At 40.1% G+C, this 17,198-nt stretch overlaps 1 protein-coding gene across 3 annotated transcripts in view; it reads right to left on the bottom strand.

Moving 5' to 3' along the window:
* Positions 1 to 17,192, bottom strand: part of KCNC1 (potassium channel, voltage gated Shaw related subfamily C, member 1) — a 108,766-nt gene extending 91,574 nt beyond the window's left edge. For all 3 annotated transcript variants that reach the window (XM_014959976.1, XM_014959974.1, XM_014959975.1), the window contains exon 1: positions 16,276 to 17,192. In XM_014959976.1, the coding sequence (XP_014815462.1) occupies positions 16,276 to 16,845 (570 nt within the window). In that variant the 5' untranslated portion in view covers positions 16,846 to 17,192. The remainder of the gene's footprint in view (positions 1 to 16,275) is intronic.
* Positions 17,193 to 17,198: the final 6 nt, after the last annotated feature.

Below are 17,198 nucleotides of genomic sequence, written 5' to 3'. Positions count from 1 at the left end.
TTTTTTTTTTTTTTTTTTCCCTGCCAAGGTCTTATGCCAGCAATCAAGGTATTTGACCTTCACTGGCCACAGAAAAAAAAGTGCATCAGAACATGCCATCCAAAATCCTCAAATGTGCTTACAACAAAGGCTTCTCCAGTGCTAGCACTGGTGATAATACATGAGGCTTTTCACTGACAGCCTAACCTTTTTTTTTTTTAATTCTTTGGCAAGCTCAAAACAGCAAAATGTGCTCTTTTGACTAGAAAATCTATTACTGCAAATTCCCTTCTTCCTGGGCTCTCGTGAGGGCTGCTTACTTGCTTGCTGCACAGGCAGGATGTACTGGTATATTGCTAACTTATTTGAATTATTCTGATTAGGTTGTTTTCACCTTGCTGGAAAAGGATTTGCTGTAAATTGCCACAGACTGAGATTTCAAGCTCTTGACAGTCTTGTTTCTCCACTAGTAGGCTGGTGATTTGTCATCCTACATTCCCTTTCCAGGGTCTCAACACTATTTGTTCTTCAATGTCTAGTGAACATTGAAGGGTGAGACTTCCCTCTCCCCACAGTGATTTGTTCTTCTAATTCTGAAGCCTCCTCCCATCTGCTGTTTACAGTTGGTACACCCTACTCCAGGCATTTTCCTTCTCATTGCTTACATTGGAACTATTTTTCTGTAGTTCTGCTTCAAAAGAGTGTCCTTCTAATGTCTGATGATCACTGCAGTTTCTCCACAGCATAACATCCCATGCTCTGTGAGCAGGAGGTCAGTTATCCAACAGCAATTAAAATGTTGTTTAAAAAACAGAATTGATGCCGCAGCCTCTGGGTGAAAGAGAAAAAATCAGAAGGACAGGAAGATGTTGATCATTCTAAAAGGAAGAGTACTTTTCTGTCCAGAAAGGGCTACAGAAACACAGAGCCAGGCTGAGAATCATTTGAAGAAAAATTTGTGAGCAAGCCTGTATTTTTCTGATTTACATGGAAACCTGTTTTTATTCTCGACTGATTTAAAAACAAATAAACAATAAAACTCACCTTAAACAGGCTAAAGGGCTGAAAGCAGAAGATGTGCATTTGTAAATAACTCAATGGAAATTATAAGAGCAATTTGGAAAAAAGAGATTCTTTTTCCCTTGAAACATTTAACAAAATTTGTTATATTTGTCCCACAGACTTCAAACTAGCAAGGCTTTTTCCTCATCCAAACATTTTAGCAAAATTTTATGTGGAAAATTCTTTGCTTTTTATCTTTCAGTCATTCCCTCTTAAACTTTGTGAGTTTGTTCTTTCTTTCAGACTACCAAACTTTTGAGGGGAGAAAAAGAAACTAATACTGAGAGAAAAAAAAACCTTGGGATTTTTCTCATGGAGAAAGGTGAGAAACTATGAATAAACCTTCTTTGTGAGGAGGGGAAGAAATGTGAGGAAAAAAAAATCTTTTCTTGCCACAAAGAAAATGTATATACATTTATTTGACCAGCTCTAGTTCTGAAACTGCAGAATACGTATAATATTGTTGATATTCCAAAACCTGTTTCCTAGCCAAAAAGTCTGCGCATTGTGAGAAGGCTTCCTAAACATCAACTGCAAATTTTCCAAAAAAACATCCCCAAAAAACTTCATCAACCTTTTCCCTCCCTCGCAACCCTCATGAGTAGCAGGTTTTGAAAGACAAATAAGGCTGTGGAACAAATGTTAAAGAAGGGCTGAAGACATGCATAGTGACTTTACTTTTGGCTCATCTTTTTCCGTGTGTGTATTTAGAAAGTAAAATCACTGCCTCAGCATAATGGGAGATTCAAAACCACGAGTTACTACTGGGCAGTTTGATAAAGGTAGGTGTATTTTAAGAAAAAATTAATTCTACCCTGAGTTGCAAGCCTGTGGTGGGTTTTGTTAACTAGAAGAATTCGTAATTTGGGCTAGTGAGTTGGCTTAAGAGTGGTTTTGTGGCCTGTGGGCATTTTAATAGCAGGACTGTGGTAAGCACTTGCAGTGAGCACTAGCAGGAATTATGCAGCTTGATAGTTTCATGTCTTCTTGAAATTTTTCTTGATTACAGCTAGTATCATCTGCAGTGTAGGTAGTGAATGCGAATATATTTTTTTTTCCATTTGTATCCAAATCTTTATTGATATGCCTCTCAAAATGCAGCTTCTGGTCTCTCAATAAACATGGTACAGGGCTTGTGAACGTAGTTGCCACACATAAATTGTCTGCTGCATCTTTCTGAATGTATTTCTGAGCCCTTTGCCATCTGTGTACATTACAGCTCTTGTAGGAAGATGTTTAGAGCAAATTACTGCTGTATCTGGACAGTCACGTACAAGCTCATAGTAGAAATGTCTTTTTTTTTGTTGTTGTTCTTTTGCTAACGTTGTCAAAGTGAGGAGCAAGGGATGCTACAGAAATGGATTTCTACTAGAAGTTTTGCAGTTACTAGAATTAATGATGTGCTCACAGCTACCGTGTGGGGAAATTACATCTGTTAGACTGTCATTGCTAAATGAAACCTGGTTGGCTATTGGAATGAACGACGTAGTCAGATATCCTTGTGGCAAAAAAAAGTGCTGTTGTTCCTAAAATTCATATCTAGGATCTCTCCTAAAATTTACTGCAATTCCTGTAATTACATTTTATGTCTAAAATAGATATAGGACAATCAGGATAAAAAGAGATTAGATGAAATTTCTCGCTGGTCTGAATTAGACCTTGCTGCTGAAGTCAAGAGCAGGAAAAACTTATATTTGTAAGAAATGTCATAAAATCAAAGAGCAGTTTTGTGTGGTGTTCTCCGGAGACACACAGCTACTTTGAAATCCTGCCTGGACGAAGAGAGTACAAAAAAGTACTTTATATTGGTGCTTATAAAACTGGTACTTGAATGATCAAAACAAAAGCCTGTGGATACATGGTCCCCCTGTGGAGTATTCCATAACCATGTAGATCCAGGGAACAGAGTAGATGCCTGTTTTACCCAGTTTTAATTCCTGTCTGATGGAAGTTGTGTAACATGAGTTACACCTCTCTGCATAAGGGAACAAATGGCTTTAATTGCTTCACAGGAGAGTTCTCCACCTCCTCTCAGAATGAAAATAGGGATGACCTCTTCAGATTCCTACATGTGAAAGACAATTTTCCCCTATTTGCAAGAAACCAGCAGAAACTTTGTGGATGGGTGCAATTCCTTTGAATTTTCTTACGAGGTGGCTTTCATCCTAATTGTCTTGAGTATTTCGCACTTCAATATTGAATACGTGTTTAAAATTCTAATGATATTTTGTTTAAACCTGGTCCTTTTTGTGGCAATTTTTAAAAAGTATTTTCATAAATAGTTAACACTCACAGAACCTTCATGATGCAGGGAAATGGCAGTCTCCTTATCAGATGGTGATAAATAGATGCCCAAAGCTATCATAACTGACATTTTTTAAAGTGTTCAATGCCTAGCTTAAGAATCTTTGGGGATCAACCTGAAGAGACCATCTGCAGCTGTCACTGACTTCAAGGGGAGCTATGAAAATCAGGATCTGGTGATGAAATTCCTGTTGTGACCTTCTTTCTTTGTGAGATCAACATTTATATCTAAAGAGGAATTTTGCTGCTGCAGGGTGTCCAACGCTTAGCGAGACCACTGACATGGGAGTTACCCCAATGTCTGAAAACCTGCTTGTGATTAGCTTGTTTTCAGCATGTTTTCAGACGTGGTAGTGGTCCTTTTGGATGCCAAACACAGTCTTGAAAACACCATTCCTCTTGTTGCAAGAGACTAGTTAAAAAAATGTACATGTTTAATTACAAAATAGGCTGGAATGGTTTTCATGTAGAACATACAAAGACTAAGAGCTCTAGGAACACAGCTCCAAACTTCCTGGCTTTTGCTTATATTCCTGCCACATTCCCCAGTAAGATTACACTTTCATCTACATTTGCCATAGTCCCTCCTTTTTCCCTTTCTAATAATTTAGGAGACAAGATGACAGAACAGATTAGAAAAATATCTATAAATAATACTGTACGTAAAGAAGCATTTACCCATTGAGTCTTAAAACTCATTCCCTGATTTGGTTCTATTTTTATAAGCTTCATTTTACTTGACACTGACAATGATTCATATAAATATTAAGTATTCATTTTTAGTCCATTGCACATAAGTGAAGCTAAACTGTAGTGTTCTTTGCAGTTTTTACCCTGCAGGTCTTTACTTAGGATGGAAAGAGGGATAGGAGGATTCAGTTCCTGAGTACTCTACAGTTTGGTCCTATGGTCCTATAATAGATAGCACAGATATAGCATTTTTTAAAATTTTCAATGCCATTTATATTTTAAAGGGGATTTTTGTTAATCTTTTTTTTTTTCTACAGGATATAAAAATAGTATGTGTTACCTTAAATCAGAATCTGAATCCGAAGGCTGTGAAATATAACATGATTTCTTATTTATACCTCTTTGTTGTGTTGTGGTTATGTAGAACAACTCTACCATTATTCTTGTGCTATATCTTGCTTTTTAATTATATCAGTTTTTAAAATGTTTTAGTTATTGTCCAAAATAATTATATCAGTTTTTAAAATGTTTTAGTTTTAAAATGTTTTGTTCTTTAGACGGCATAGCAAAGCTATTTAAACAATGAAAGAAAATAATTTTTTCAATATTTGTCATTTCTAAATTCTAATACAATTGTGTTTCAGTTAGAGCAGGAGTATATTTGACAACAGATGGTAAAACTGCAAACCTGCCTCTGCTTCATTAAAGCCCCTGGCAAGACTACTATATGTAAGGTAAATTACAGTAGAGAGGGATAATTAACAATATACCCATCACAGTTTCCACTAAGGTTTTGAACTAGTATTATATGTATCATGAAGGCAGTGAATGTAATAGCTAGAATGTTTATTGATCACTTCTGTGTTGGTGTTAATGCCAGGGCTAAAGCATACGTGCTGTAAAAGGCCTTAATCTTGCAAAGATTTGTTCTAATGCTTTTCCAAGTTAAATTTATCCTGGCAATAGTTTAATTTAGATTGCTTTCCTTTAATGGTGATAATGCACTTTGAAATATTAAAAAGTAATAAAATGGAAGTGATCAATTTCCATTTAAATTAAAAGAATGTTTATGTTAAAATATTGATGAAAAGGCAGCCTTCAAAGATTTTAAGAATGCTGTATTTACATGGCAAGACTGAAAAGTGACAAATTGATAGCCCAGGGAAACGTAGGTCTTTTCAAAACAAATTATGTGTTGTGTTCTTACATTGACTTGGGAGCTCGCTTTCCAGTGTGGCAGAACTGCTCGGACTTTGGGGTGAAAAAGCGCTACTTCTGCATATCATCTACTACTGTGTATCATCTCATACTTTTTCCTATGTTTTGTACATTCCTTCTCCGTGGAGGCTGCACAGACATCACCAAATCATTGCACATGGCTTATCCTGGAGTCAACTGCATGGTGACAACATACAGTTATTTCCTATCAGGAACCGGCTTCGAACTAGTGAGTGATTGAAAATGAAAAACTAGCATTGTCACACGCTAAAGTTGTGCTGTCTCTGACAATGTCACTGCATGTATCTGTTTTCTGGTATTAATCTTGCTGAATTACCAGTAGCCCAGAATTACTATACGGGAACGTTATTGGGAAATGCCGCTTTGCCACATACCCGGCATACTAATTTGTGAATTCCTCATGCAACTTCACTAACTGCCCAGATTATACAGCTGTCTGAAGTTGGGAACTCACTTGAGCAGAGATGGATGAAAAGTTGAAAACTTGCAGTTGGAGGAAAATATTTAAACCTGAAATTTCACATTCTAAGCAAAAAAATGTATTCACTGGATTATTGCATCCGGGGAACTGAGTCTGTTTTTGAAAATAGCTTATATGCAGCGTCTATTCGGCAAGTATACTTAAAGGGCTATAGTGAAGAAAAATTACAGGCTTTAATAACACTTTGATATAAGGCAGTTGCCAACGATACTAAAGCAGTTCTGGGCACAGGCAGAAACAATACTGTAGTCACTGGGAAATTTTAATATGCATTTTTAAAAAAATTACATCTGCAGGGTTAGTCTTTTGGGAATTGTAAGTTTGAACTCACACGGCTACATCCTTTCATGATGTGAAGATGTGGGCTTCAGAAGTGAAGAGGTAGGAACTAACAGGGAGAGATGGTTGGTGCCCATCCCTGCTGTCTTTGCACTGGCTGGCACAGCTCATACATGTAATGCACCTTTTGAAGAATCATAGATTTGGGTGATCTTCAGCTCCAGTCCAGGTTGGTTTGGAAACACTGCATCTGAGTATAGTGAAAATTTTCCCAGAGATGCTTACTGTTAAGTTGCTGGTTTTATGGCAATAGCATTTAGAGATGTCAAGAGAGATTATAACCTTATTGTGCTAGTTACTGCAATAAGCGCATAGTAAGGGAGAGCCAAAATAATGCAAAGCAAGTAACCTGAGAAAAGTTGTTTTCCTGTTTTCAATATGACGTACTAAAATTAAATGTCTTGTATGATTCCACACACAGTGAAATTCATAGAAAATGAGAAGGGCTGAAGCATACTCAAATGACGTGGCTTAATGAGGTAATATGATGTGCTGTTTGTGTGCTTGTGCCATTGCAAATGTTCATTTGCTGAGCTATACGAACATGGCCTGCCTTCATACTACTGGCATGCTGTAGGTGCTAGCTGAAACCCCTGAGAGGATGCTTCACAACTGACATATGCAAGCAAGTGGGGTGCACAGATAACGATTTTAGTCAGATCTCCTAAGAAGTGCTCACTCGATGAGCTACATTAATTCAGTTGCCTGTAATCATCTGTCCAAATCTCAGGTTTTGGGCTTCCTTTAGGGTTTTGGGGTTTTTTTTTCTGCTTTCTATTAAATTCATACCATGCAGATCTGTGTATATTTCTGTAGATACCTGTGAACTGTTGTGGAATGTTAAAGATCACGTAATAAGAACAAAGGCTTACCCCTCGGTCCTTGCCAAGATACCCTTTGAGGACAGTAAATGTGCAGTTTTAGGAATTGCTGTAGCTGATGGCACTGCATAAGTAAAGATAAATTTTTGGTGTGGAGTTGAAAATGCTATAGAATTGCTATTGAATTTCAGACTTTTCATTTGCTGTTAGTTCATGTCACTGACACTTAAAAAGTAAAATAAGCTTCTTTTCTTAGCAGAGCAGATTCTCCAAAACAGTGAATGCACTTTTGCACTATTGATTTCCTGCTGCTTAGACATAACTAACATTTCAAGTAATCTATACAGTTTTGAAATTTACATTAGGTCTTTTAATAAAATCACTAGGACTTTGGGGACTTCTTGGTAGGATAAACACCGAACTCCTAGCAGCTGAACACAAAATTTCAGTATCGCTTCAGCAAAATTCAGAAATAAGCTGATCTTCTACCACCCCAAAAAAAAGAAAACCAAACACTCCCACCACCACCCCCAGCAGCTGACTCAGTTTGGTATTGGCTGAGCTATCATAGCATGGTTAGGTTGTTCTTGGTTTGTCCTTACAGCGTGCTTTACTGAAAAAGCCTGAGTTAAAATCAGTTCTGCTGTATGCGGGACACATTCCCAAGAAGTGCTAAGATGTTCTGTCACTAGATTTCTTGCAAAACTCCACACTATAAGCAATGGGGAGATCCAAGCTAAAAAAAGAAACAGGAATAGCACAATGTGGCTGATAGCATGTTGTCATGTTTTTAGAGTAGAGATCAGAGGCTGCTGTGAAGGCAAGCCCTTTTGCATTGAGTATTGTGGCAATTACACAATTGTCCTTGTCCTGAAAAATTTTGCTTGAAATAGGTCTGCATGGATCTCTGGGTGGATCCCACTAAAGGCAGTGGGAGCTGTGGCAGTTGGCCATATGAGGTGGGGTGGGATTTTACTGACAGTCTCTTAACTCCTTGCCTATTTGCTTTTCTGCTGTGAGACATGACCTCTCCTCCGACGGAGGTTGTAGGTGCTCGTAATTTTTGGGGCTTGCTCCCTATTTTTCAAGTCTGTTGTCAAAATAGAATCGTTCTGATTGAAGGTTTACATTTAATTAATAACTAAATAAATCACAAAACTGGCCTCCACCATCTATACCTGTCAATTGATTCAGCATCATGAAAACTACAAAAATCCAAACTGAAAAACAGTACAGGGTTATTGGAATGAATTTTCAAAGGGAAATCTGCAGCTGAATTTCTGATGCATGTCAAATAATAAGTGACCTGAACTGACCAGATCTTTCCGCATTTGAATGGGGAAACGCAGGTAATGTTTTAAATGTGTTTTTGGAGGGCCAAAGTGGGCAGGAATAGGGATTCTGCTGCAATTGAAACAAGGAGCTATTTTTATGTTGGTGTATTTCTGTGCACATTTTAAATTTTTTTGTGAATGCTGTGTAGATGATCCAGGAAATTCAGGAAAGTAGATGGATTCTGTTTGGTCATGCAGACCAAAATGCCTCTTTTAACTCATATTTTTTTCTGGTAGATTATAAGACTAAGTAGGAACAGCTTTTGCCTTTGTTATTTAAAACAAAACAATCCATCTTACTGCTTATTGAAAGGGACATTCTTTCCCAGATTTTCAAGTAAAAAGCCAGTAGGATATTTTAAACCATTTCATGCGGTCACGACACCACAATGGTCTTGACCGAACATTTTCTCAAAGTAAATCCAGCAGTGCTAAGATGTACTGCTGCTCCTGAAGTATCAACAAAATTACGTAAGTGTGTGCCAGCAGTGTGTGCCTGTGTTGGTAGCTCGTGTGCAGCACACACATCGCTGGCTGCCCGCAGTGCACTGAAATTGGGGATTTATTGCATTTACAAAGGGCCATTACAATGCAGTTTTAACTTACTGTCATTAAAGGGTCTTACATCATAAGCAATCACTGCAAAAAGCCTTGGACTGAGATTTATTAATAATTTTTATAGCGTGATTTATTAGAGCCCCCATTATATCTTATAAATCATATCTGAAAGAAATGAAAATCAATTAGGACCTGGTCTTTTCACCTTTACCCGTATGGGTTAGTACCTTGTTCTCAGCCCAAAGGACGTGGGGATATTCCTGGAGTAAGCTATCACTACAGGAGTAGGAGTGAAGATAGCAAAATCTGGGTCCTTACTGAGCACAGGAGAGAGATGTAAAAATTATTCTAGAAATGACAGCATTTGGTTTATATTCCAGGGGGAGGGGGTGGTTCTCCACAGATTCATAGATTTCTCTGATTTCATCCGATCCTAACACTCCTGTGTACCATTTGGAGTGAATCACATATTTATGTAATGCAATATTCGGTAGAGAAAGCCAAGTCAGCCTTCTAATACTGTTCTTTCCTCAGATCAAATTCAGCATATAGTAAGTGAGAAGCTCATTGTAATACAATTGCAAAAATCTCAAAATGGCTGTTCTATTAGCCTTGTCCCCCAAGAATGCACTGAAATTTCATAAAATCAAGCCTATACAAAATGGAAACTCAGTTTTGCCATCTGTATTTGCATAAGAAATAATTACACACTTGATTATCAATTAGGGCCCAATTTTTCAATCTGAATACCCCTGCTTGCCCTTTTTATTATGAAATACAATGCTTGGATATGATTTGGTTGAACATTAATTGAAGTCATGTGGTTTGAATGGGGATGTATTCTATAGTCCTTTGCAGTAAAAAAACCCAGTATGATCATGAAGAGCTTTGTCAGTATTAGAGCTCTATGTTTTGATGCAATGTGCTGAAGATGCTCATGTCTTTAAACAATTATGAAAATATATATTTAAATATGTATGTTCCTTATAAATTGCTAAGATCTAATGCGCTTCAGTGCTTTGGAATGGAAATATGCAATGTATCTATTAAAAAAGCAGTATGCTGCAATTAATTTGCTATCCTCAGCCATACTGCAGGAAAATTCAGCTCTGTCCTTGAAGTTGGTGTTAATTTTGGCATTGAATTTCAGTAACAGTAAGGCCCTCTGTTGCTGATTTGGTAACATCTTTCCTTATGTTAAAAGAAAGGCAATATGTATAGACTTTACTAAAGTACTACCATAAATAAACACAGATCAGTCACTTATTTTTAAAAATAAGAAAGATGAACACTGATGAATACTAGACTGCACAGCAGAAGGAAAAACAAGACAGAAAAATAGTTTTCCTAGGTATAGTCTAATATATCACATTTTTGTGAGCAGTTCTGAAATAGAAATACTATAATTGATCCATGGATCTTTTTATCTTTTGTCTCATGATATACCAACAGAGGATACCAGTATTTTGTTGCCTCTTTTTCCTGACCAAAGCCAAAATAGCACATGTCAGCAGAAGGGCAAAGAAAATTATTGAAAACACATAGGGATGGATTAAAGAGAGAAGGGACGAAATATCATACTGAAACCAGTCACTAAATTTATGTCAATTTTAGTGGCACCAAGGTTACATTTTCAGAAGTATTTTGGGATGGTTTAATTTAAAGTCCTTCCTCATATGGAAATCCCACTCAGCATCGTAGGAGGTGGTAGTGATAGGAAGGCATATATATGTGTATTCATATGATGGTATGATCCATACAATCACAGCCTTGGCTAAATCAAGTAAATTTTGTAACCTAGAAACATTAAAATTAAGGAAGATTAAAAAAAAATAAAATGGCGACAGATGCTGTTCTTTTTTAAGGTTTTAGAATAATAGAAATAAAATTGGAAATGGGCAAATGGATTAAAAAAACGTTTCTTGAATTAAAACTGCTAAGTCTGTACTAGCCAGCCATAGATTTGTCAGATGGATAACATCATCCCTCTCATCTCCCTGTGAGGTTGTGACTTCAAAGAGATTGTAAGATGTTCTGGGCAGACATCATGTCTTCATATGTGTTTCTGAACTACTCAAACCAATGAAGCCATGATCCTGCACAGCTGCTATGATCTTTTTTTCGGTGGTGGTTTTAAAATTTATTACTTCTGAAGTTGGAGGGACAATTCTCTTGAGTTATTTATGAGTGTGCCTGCTTCCACCGTGGCTAACTCGATAGGGGCTGAACATGGGATGGGACTTGGTGTGAGTGGTGAACACTTTGTAGCTGGCATTGCAAAGGCTTCTTTGGACAGGACACAGAGAAGACCATACCATGCTTACTAATGGGTTATATAAGGATTTGCAGTAACATGTCTCTTGATGGGAGAAAATAGGAATTAAATGGGATTTTAGGAACTATATTAATAATGAATGACAGAATGGTCGTTAATAGATGTCTGTCTGTAATTCCATTATACTACAAGCGCAGGGGAAACTTCATTTAATGTGGAAAGACTCTCATTTTTCCAGAGCTGTAATGCAGCGTGCAGTTAAAATTAGGCTGTCTCGTTAATTGTCAAAGTATATGGTAAGAATGACTGCAGCAAGCTTCAGTGCAGGATTAGATATGCCTCTGCAGGGGACACCTTGCAGAAAGGCCCAAGGTGGGAGAGCAGCTCCATCAGGGCCCCTTTGATGAAATCTTTCCCTGGGAATAGGAGATACCTGTGGGTAGGGGACAGCATGTGGGGCAGCTCTCCTCCTTTCTCTCCCTCTCTGCTCGTGCTTGGCGGGACCCCCCAGAGCCCTGTCTGTGGAGCACTCCTGTGTCCTGCGTCAGATGGCTGCAGAATAAGCTCCCCTTGTGAAAGACAATGAGTATCTATTCCCATTCCCTGATACTTTCCCCAGTTCCTGAGTTTAGCTGTACTGGGCCAGGGTAAAGGATGAGCAGAAATCGCCCTAGACTCTAAGCCTTGAGACACTATGGTTATTCAGGAACTAGGATCCCGTAAGCCTTCTCATACATATGACATGTAATTTATATAGAGAAAACTCAGTTTAAATGAACACAGCAAGGTTGAAATGCTCTGGAATGTACAAAAGAAAGCTGGAAGAAACCCCTGGGGAATACATTTTGCCTCCTCTCTTCCCCACTATCCTTTTTCCTGTCTCCCTCTCAGTGTCAGAAACTTGTCCTTCAAAAATCACCCGCTGAGGAGAGCAGATCCTTCTGCAGGATGTGAAGGGAGAACACACAGAAAGGGTGAGTGAGAGTTTTGCCATAAGCCTTTCCGCTTTCAGATGAGAGCTGTATAGCATATGCCAGGATGTCAAGTCAAGCTGTTGCGGACTTTCCATAGGACCCCAACCAGCTTTTATTTAAAAACAGTAAAAATGTTTATTTGGAAGGACTACAAAAGCTGTCCTGAGGGCTCACTAATGAAGCTTAGCTGTCCAATTTGAGTGTGAGCACTAGCGCAGAATCTCAGCTGAAAGCTCCTGGTTCCCAAGCACTGACTAACCTGATGACTGTGAGTGAACACAAACACAACCTTATCCTGCTGGGGAGGATGAGAAGGAAGGGGGCAAAGATGTTAGATACCTGCAGGCTAAACTCCCCAGGAAGTCAGTGGGAGCTTCGCTAGTGTGAGAACAGCATGACCAGACATAAGTATAAAGAAGAGAGGATGCTAGAAAAATATCTTTCACACATTTGTTTACTGAGGGGCCCGTGAGGGAAGTGCACAAAGCAGGAACTCTATTACAACATAACTCTCAGATATGCTGCTTTAGTGTATCTATGTAGCTTTCTGGGTACTCTATTTCCCCCTTTCTGTCTGCTTATGAAAAATAAATTTATAAAGTAGCCAGACCATGCATAAAAAGACACTTCTAATAAGCTTTAAAGAAATGTCTCACGAATTTAGGTGCACACAATGTCCATTGACATGCGGTGATATCTAGCTGCCTGATCAGATGCTTCTGAAAATCCACTTGTCTGTCTGCATATACACTCAGTATTTCTGTAAATCTGACTTTTCCGTCACCTTGTCTGTTACTCTGTTCAGATCCCCAGGTACCAGACTTTGGCTCCGTTACCCAAACATGGATTCTTTAAGTTATGGAGAAGTGCAACACCCATTTATCTTATTAAGGTAGGTGTCCTTTTACCTTATTTTTTTTTTATCTATTTACCTTATTAAGGTAATCTGTGATTTGAAAGAAGATACCTCTTCTTATTACTGCTTTAGAAGACAATGCAATTTTTAAAGTATTTCACCTTGTTAGAAAGAACTACCTTATTTAAGACATCAGTGTTTAGAAAATTAGAATTTCACTGAACCCAGCCACTATTGTTTTAACAAGAAACTGTTGACTATGTTGCACCTAAAGACAAACGATTAGTGACTGGGAGCTTATGCGTTACCAAAGCAAGTTTAGAAACAGACAAAATTTGCAAAGTTAGCTGATTTTGCCTGACATATGCAAATACTCTTCGAGTCTCCCCTGGCCATCTACAATGAGAACAGATGTAATTTAGTATGAGTTAGGTGCTGGTTTAAATGTCAAATGTACTTGTATTTGTAAGCAATGTCCATCAAAATGCTCCAAGAATGGCTAGATTTTAGTATATACTGAGCTTTCCACAGACAGTTCCTAAATATTCACTGAATTAGTGTACCAGATATAGTCCAGATAAATCTTGCTTTATTCAGATATACAGCTTTTCATTTGATCTTAAAATTCATAGACCGTATTCCTTTTACGTGTCCAAGTGTATGATGGTTATGTAAATCAATGCTTATATTAAGATGTTATTTTGACATACATTTGGTGCCATATGTAAACTCCAAACATGTATATGAAAACCACTGTTAGCGTAAGTCTCAGATCCAATTAGGATGACAATTTTTTGTGAAGTATTTTTTTTGACAAAATGGCAATGTGAATTTAAATTTTTGCATGACTGAAATACAGTTTGCGATTGAAAGTAGCAAATACAATTAAAAGTGAGGTAATAGTGGATTTGTTGCTTGACTCTACTTTGCTAATGATTGCTTTTATATACCATTCACGTGTTAATGATGCTATTGATTATTTTACTGTAAATTAGCTATTGTGAGTTTAAGGTCTTTTTGCAATGTCTGTGATAGGTTACTGGAGCATAAATCAAACTCCCATCTCTCTTTTACATCCATAACCATAACATACGGCTTTTATTAGAAAATGTTAAGTGTCTTATAATGTCTTCTTAATGGACAGTGTGTGCATGTGTTGATGATGAAAGCCATCTTCCTACATGCAAAATATTAATGCATATGGCCTACGTCTCCATAGATACAAGTTAAAGAATCATATTTAACCCATGAAATAGTCAATATACACTTCAACTTTGCCCAGGATTTATATTTCTCTAGTTTAACAATCCTCTAAGGAAAGAAACAGTTAGAGGTAAATCAGGGGTTGAACTCTACCAGGTATGCACACGTAAGCGTGAATAAATGGTGTAACATCCACTGCAAAAAACCCCCCCAAAACCAACCAACAAGCCCAAATCACTTTATAAAATGCCTATTCCTAGACTAAAAGCTGTGTAGAGAATTAGAAAATGGAGTTTATATCCTCCAGCTTGTACATCACAAAGACTTTAAATATTGGTTATAGATTTTTTCCTCTGGCCTAAAATATCATAATTCTTCCAAGAAATAGGGTGTTTTAGCCTCTGTTTGTATCCTTTTCATTGGGACAACATTATCTATTTGGTTTTGGGACCATTTCACAAAGTCTGGGACAAGCACACTGCTTTGACTTGAAATGTGTTTTACCAACAGATTCCTGGACACCAGAGAGATCTGCTATTCAAATCAATGACTGCTAACACTGAGCTTGATTAAAGGAAGCTAACCAAGCCTTCTGAAGGAGACCCTCCAGCCTTCCCTTCCCTCCCTGTTCCCAGGTTCCTTCGGCAGAAATCAGCTGGAAAAAAGCTGCAGTTCAACATCATCATCCTTTCATCTCATGGTAAATATTTTATTATTCTTTTATCCTCCATGCTGTTTAAAGGAATTTATTTAAAATATTAACTTTGTTCAGGGAGGAAATCTCCAAAGGGTATACAAACAAGAATCTTCAGAAACGCACCAAGATGTAACTCCAGGCTCTGCTCCAGCTTTCCCCATTCATTCAGTCTGCAGACCTGGCGGCTCCCTGCTGGAGATCTCTGCTCAGACCAAAAGTCTCCAGCAGGTGCTGTTCCACCACCCATTCATACACCACCAGCTCCCCTGTCCCTGCTCCCCTGCATTTCCACTTCTCTTCCTTCCGTCCGTCCAATTTGCTCCCTAATCTGATCTCACTTCTTTGATCCTCCTAAGGAACACCGATCATCCTCCCACACCAAAGCACCACTCATCCCTACTGAAGGCTGGCAGCAATTATGCTATAACAAAGGTACATTTAAGAGAGGAGTAGAACCTATCCAAACCAATTTCTTCGCAAAGGCACTATCCTTCATCTGTTTTCCTGGTTATCAATATGGGTATCTTGGGGGCTAATCCTGCTGCTGCTCCTGAAGTCAAAAGTGAAAAAACCCGTTTACTTCAGGGGCAGAATCAGGCCCTAATTAACACAATTGTCTATGCTATATGTAATAGCACAAAAGGTGCTTATTTAGAGGAGTTGAGTGACTGTTTAAGACCATCTTTATCCACAGCTATGCTGTGAACTGCACCAGTGTGCATTCCCTTTCCAAAACAACCGCAGGCACCGGGAGAGGAGGAGTTGTCCTTCAGTAGCCAAGCAAGAAACCTGTCAAACGCTGTCCCTTCTACATGAATGAACCCTCTTCTCTGATTAATACTTTGCATTTCCCACAAAGGAGAAGACAGAGTGAGGTGATAAGTAAGGAACTGAATTACCCATTCTCAGAAAAGCATGATCATAAATATTTAACATGGTATGTATGAGAAAAGGGAAAGGAACAGACTCCCTTTCCAGTCCAGGCTGAGAAACTCTCCAGATCCCCTGGTCTCCCAGGGACTGCCTGTTCCTGTGATTCTTTCTCAGTCTCGTACAGGGGAGAGAGCTATAGCCATTAGCTCAGAAGAGGGCTGGACAAGGTGTCTCTCTTCAGTGGGGGATGACTGACTGCAAAATTCTGTGCATGGAGGGAAATTACCTGGTAAAATGGAGATCTCCCTGGCCCATGAATGGTACCTTGCCCCAGGCTGTGGGTTTTTAGGAGCCTGTTAGAGAATAAGGGTCTCTGGAAGCCCACATATGAGTACATGAGCTCACGCCTTGGTGTCCACTCGTCCCCATGTATGGGGCCTGCTTGAGAGCCTGTGCATGATTTTTGTATGGCTACACACATGGATGGCTACCCTGGGCTGACAGTGGAGATAACCCTGATGATGCTGGGAGGAAGTGGGACAGAGGGGGGGTTCGAGTGTTTTGATGAGGGTGCTGATTGCATAGCTTACCCTTGCATATCTGGAGGAGTAGGGATCCTCAAAGAGCGCCCAGATGCGGGGCTGCCACCGTCTCCAGAAGCCCCCAGATCTGCCATCTGGGGAGTCACTAAGTGCTAGGCGTTTTGTCATCTCCAGCTCCTCTTCACCATCACCAGAGTCTCCGGTGCCATCTATGTCTCCGTCCTCAGCACTGCTATCCAGGGGCGCCCCACCAAAGCTGTCCAGAGCCTCTTCGGCGTCGCGGTGCTGCCGGTAGGTCATCCAACAGCAGGGCTCCACATCGGTCTCATCGATGCCCCAGAAGGCCAGCTCCTCCTCATACAGGGGCCCGCACACGTCGGCGGGGCAGTGCAGCTTGCCGGTACGGTAGTAATTCAGGATGTGGGCAAAGACGCCTGGGTGCCGGTCAAAGAAAAACTCATCCGTGCGTGGGTCATAGTCGAAGTGGCTGTGGGCATCGGGTTCGGCGATCCAGGCCAGCCGAGTGCCGGGCAGGGTGCGTAGGGTGCTGCGGTAAGTCTGGTGCCTAGTCCCTCCCACGTTGATCACAATGCGGTCGCTCTCGTCGCCCTGGCCCATCTCGTCTCTTATTAGGCATGTCGCAGACTCATCCAGGCAAGCACGGCAGGCAGCGAGCCCGTGATGGGACGGCTGCTCGGCGGCAGTCGGTACCTAACCCGAGCCCCGATCCGGGCCCGCGGGGGGGGCGAAGGGCCCCGGCCGGCTCTGCTCCCCGGGGAAGCCGGTGCCGGTGGCTCCCGGCGCCGCACCGCCTCCGTCTGAAGTCAGACGCTGGGGGGCCGTGGTAGCTGCAGCCGCGGCGGAGGGGCAGGGGCAGGGGGGGCCATGCTCCGGGAGCGCGGGCGCTGCGGTGCCGGGGCGCGGGGACGTGCCGGAGGGGGAGGGCCCTTCCCTGGTTGGACGTGGCCAAA

Source organism: Calidris pugnax, unplaced genomic scaffold, assembly GCF_001431845.1.
Source record: "Calidris pugnax isolate Ruff unplaced genomic scaffold, ASM143184v1 scaffold435, whole genome shotgun sequence".
Classification (NCBI taxonomy): Eukaryota; Metazoa; Chordata; class Aves; order Charadriiformes; family Scolopacidae; genus Calidris; species Calidris pugnax.
Note: the sequence above shows the minus strand (reverse complement) of the source record. Positions and strands in the feature narration are given on the sequence as shown.